Source organism: Fusarium odoratissimum (genome assembly GCF_000260195.1).
Source record: "Fusarium odoratissimum NRRL 54006 unplaced genomic scaffold supercont1.343, whole genome shotgun sequence".
Lineage (NCBI taxonomy): Eukaryota > Fungi > Ascomycota > Sordariomycetes > Hypocreales > Nectriaceae > Fusarium > Fusarium odoratissimum.
Window position 1 is genome coordinate 1 of NW_022159029.1, and position 1,435 is coordinate 1,435.

Below are 1,435 nucleotides of genomic sequence, written 5' to 3' on the forward strand. Positions count from 1 at the left end.
TAGTCTTTTCGCAGTGAAGTAACTAGGTACAATGCCACGCCCCGCTTTCTAGTCTAAGCACTAGCCAATCAAGGTTGCCATTCTATTCAAGAAAATGCAGACTACCGAATGTCTCATGTATCTACCGGGGGCCCCATACCCCACTAGGAGGACATTTCGTCGAGTTAGCTTGGCTTGAACCGTGAATAATGTTTTATATAGAAGCCACAGTAATGAATTGCCTTAAGTAGTGAATTATTCATCTCTGTGTTTTCTACTAATCTCTTCGATAGCGCTAGCCCGTTTGATCGGTAAACCCATTCACAAACTTTCCGAGAAATGTGACGCCCAGTTTATATTTTGAAGATATTGTAAGTGAAAGATAAGCCAACTCGAAAAACAGGCGAAGAAAGGGACAAGCGCATGCCAAATCGTTCTAGTATGGAGAAGCTTTATTCTTTTCACACCATAATACGGGCCGAAGCTTATGAATCAAGGTCGGTGTAAATTACTATGTGAAGTAGGCAAGGCTACGTAGAAGCGTAATACCGTAGGGCAGAACTTGGCCCCGAAGCTTCGTTTCTGTAACAATTAATAAGCTGGCACGTTCAAGTTACTTGTATGTGCGTGGTTATAGCGGCATCAAAAAAGGTACCGTTCCAATTTGTGAAGACGACGGTCAAAGTTCAATCTTAATTATTAGTCATGAAAGTGAACGAATATCGAAAAAGAAAGGATGGTGCGCTAGATTTGGAGCGGAGGAGGAACCTCTTTCGCCGAGAGCTTTCTGATGATCAGATCAAGCAGATGGACGGAGTCAATCTGATGACTCTGAACGACACGATCCAGCCAACTCAGAACATACTTGAGCGCAGGAATGACCTTTGCAAATTGACCCGGATCCAGAGATTTCTCCACGCAATCGAACATATTGAGGAGCTTGTGGCAATGTTTCTTAGCGCCGACGCCAGTGGCTTCGTGGCTTTCATCTGGGTAAGATCAAGCTATATCCCATGGCTGTTTCGGCACTGATTGAGGCTTTTTAGGGTCCGATCAAACTGGCGCTCATGATCACCACCACCTGGACGGACGCTGTCAGGCAGTTGATTGATGCCTACGAAGAAATTGCAGAAGCACTCGGTAACCTAGCCTTCTTCCATAACCTCGTTCAGAGTAGAGATCACTTGAAATTGGTATTGGAGGATTATTTCTCAGATATCCTTCGCTTACATCAATGCGTTCTAGATGTATTTTTTCGCCCAGTTAGGTCTACTCGCGTCTCTATATACCATGCTCCCACATTAATGTTGTGTGCTAGAGGGTAAAAAATTCTTTAAATGGGCTTGGGAATGCTTCCGGCGCGAGGTCAAGCCTATTGCTGAAAATCTCAAACGCAAACGGTCATTGCTATCTGACGATAAGCTACAGTCCCACGTCGTCCTGAAAGAAGTTCAAG

General features: G+C 44.5%; 1 protein-coding gene across 1 annotated transcript; it reads left to right on the forward strand.

Annotated features, from left to right (window-relative positions):
- Positions 1 to 684: 684 nt before the first annotated feature.
- On the forward strand, positions 685 to 972 carry FOIG_16935 (uncharacterized protein; the record flags this gene model as incomplete). The annotated part of the gene is made up of 1 exon (XM_031218415.1): positions 685 to 972. A coding segment is annotated over one exon (288 nt), but the record flags the coding sequence as incomplete, so codon positions are not given.
- Between the last annotated feature and the right edge of the window lie 463 nt (positions 973 to 1,435).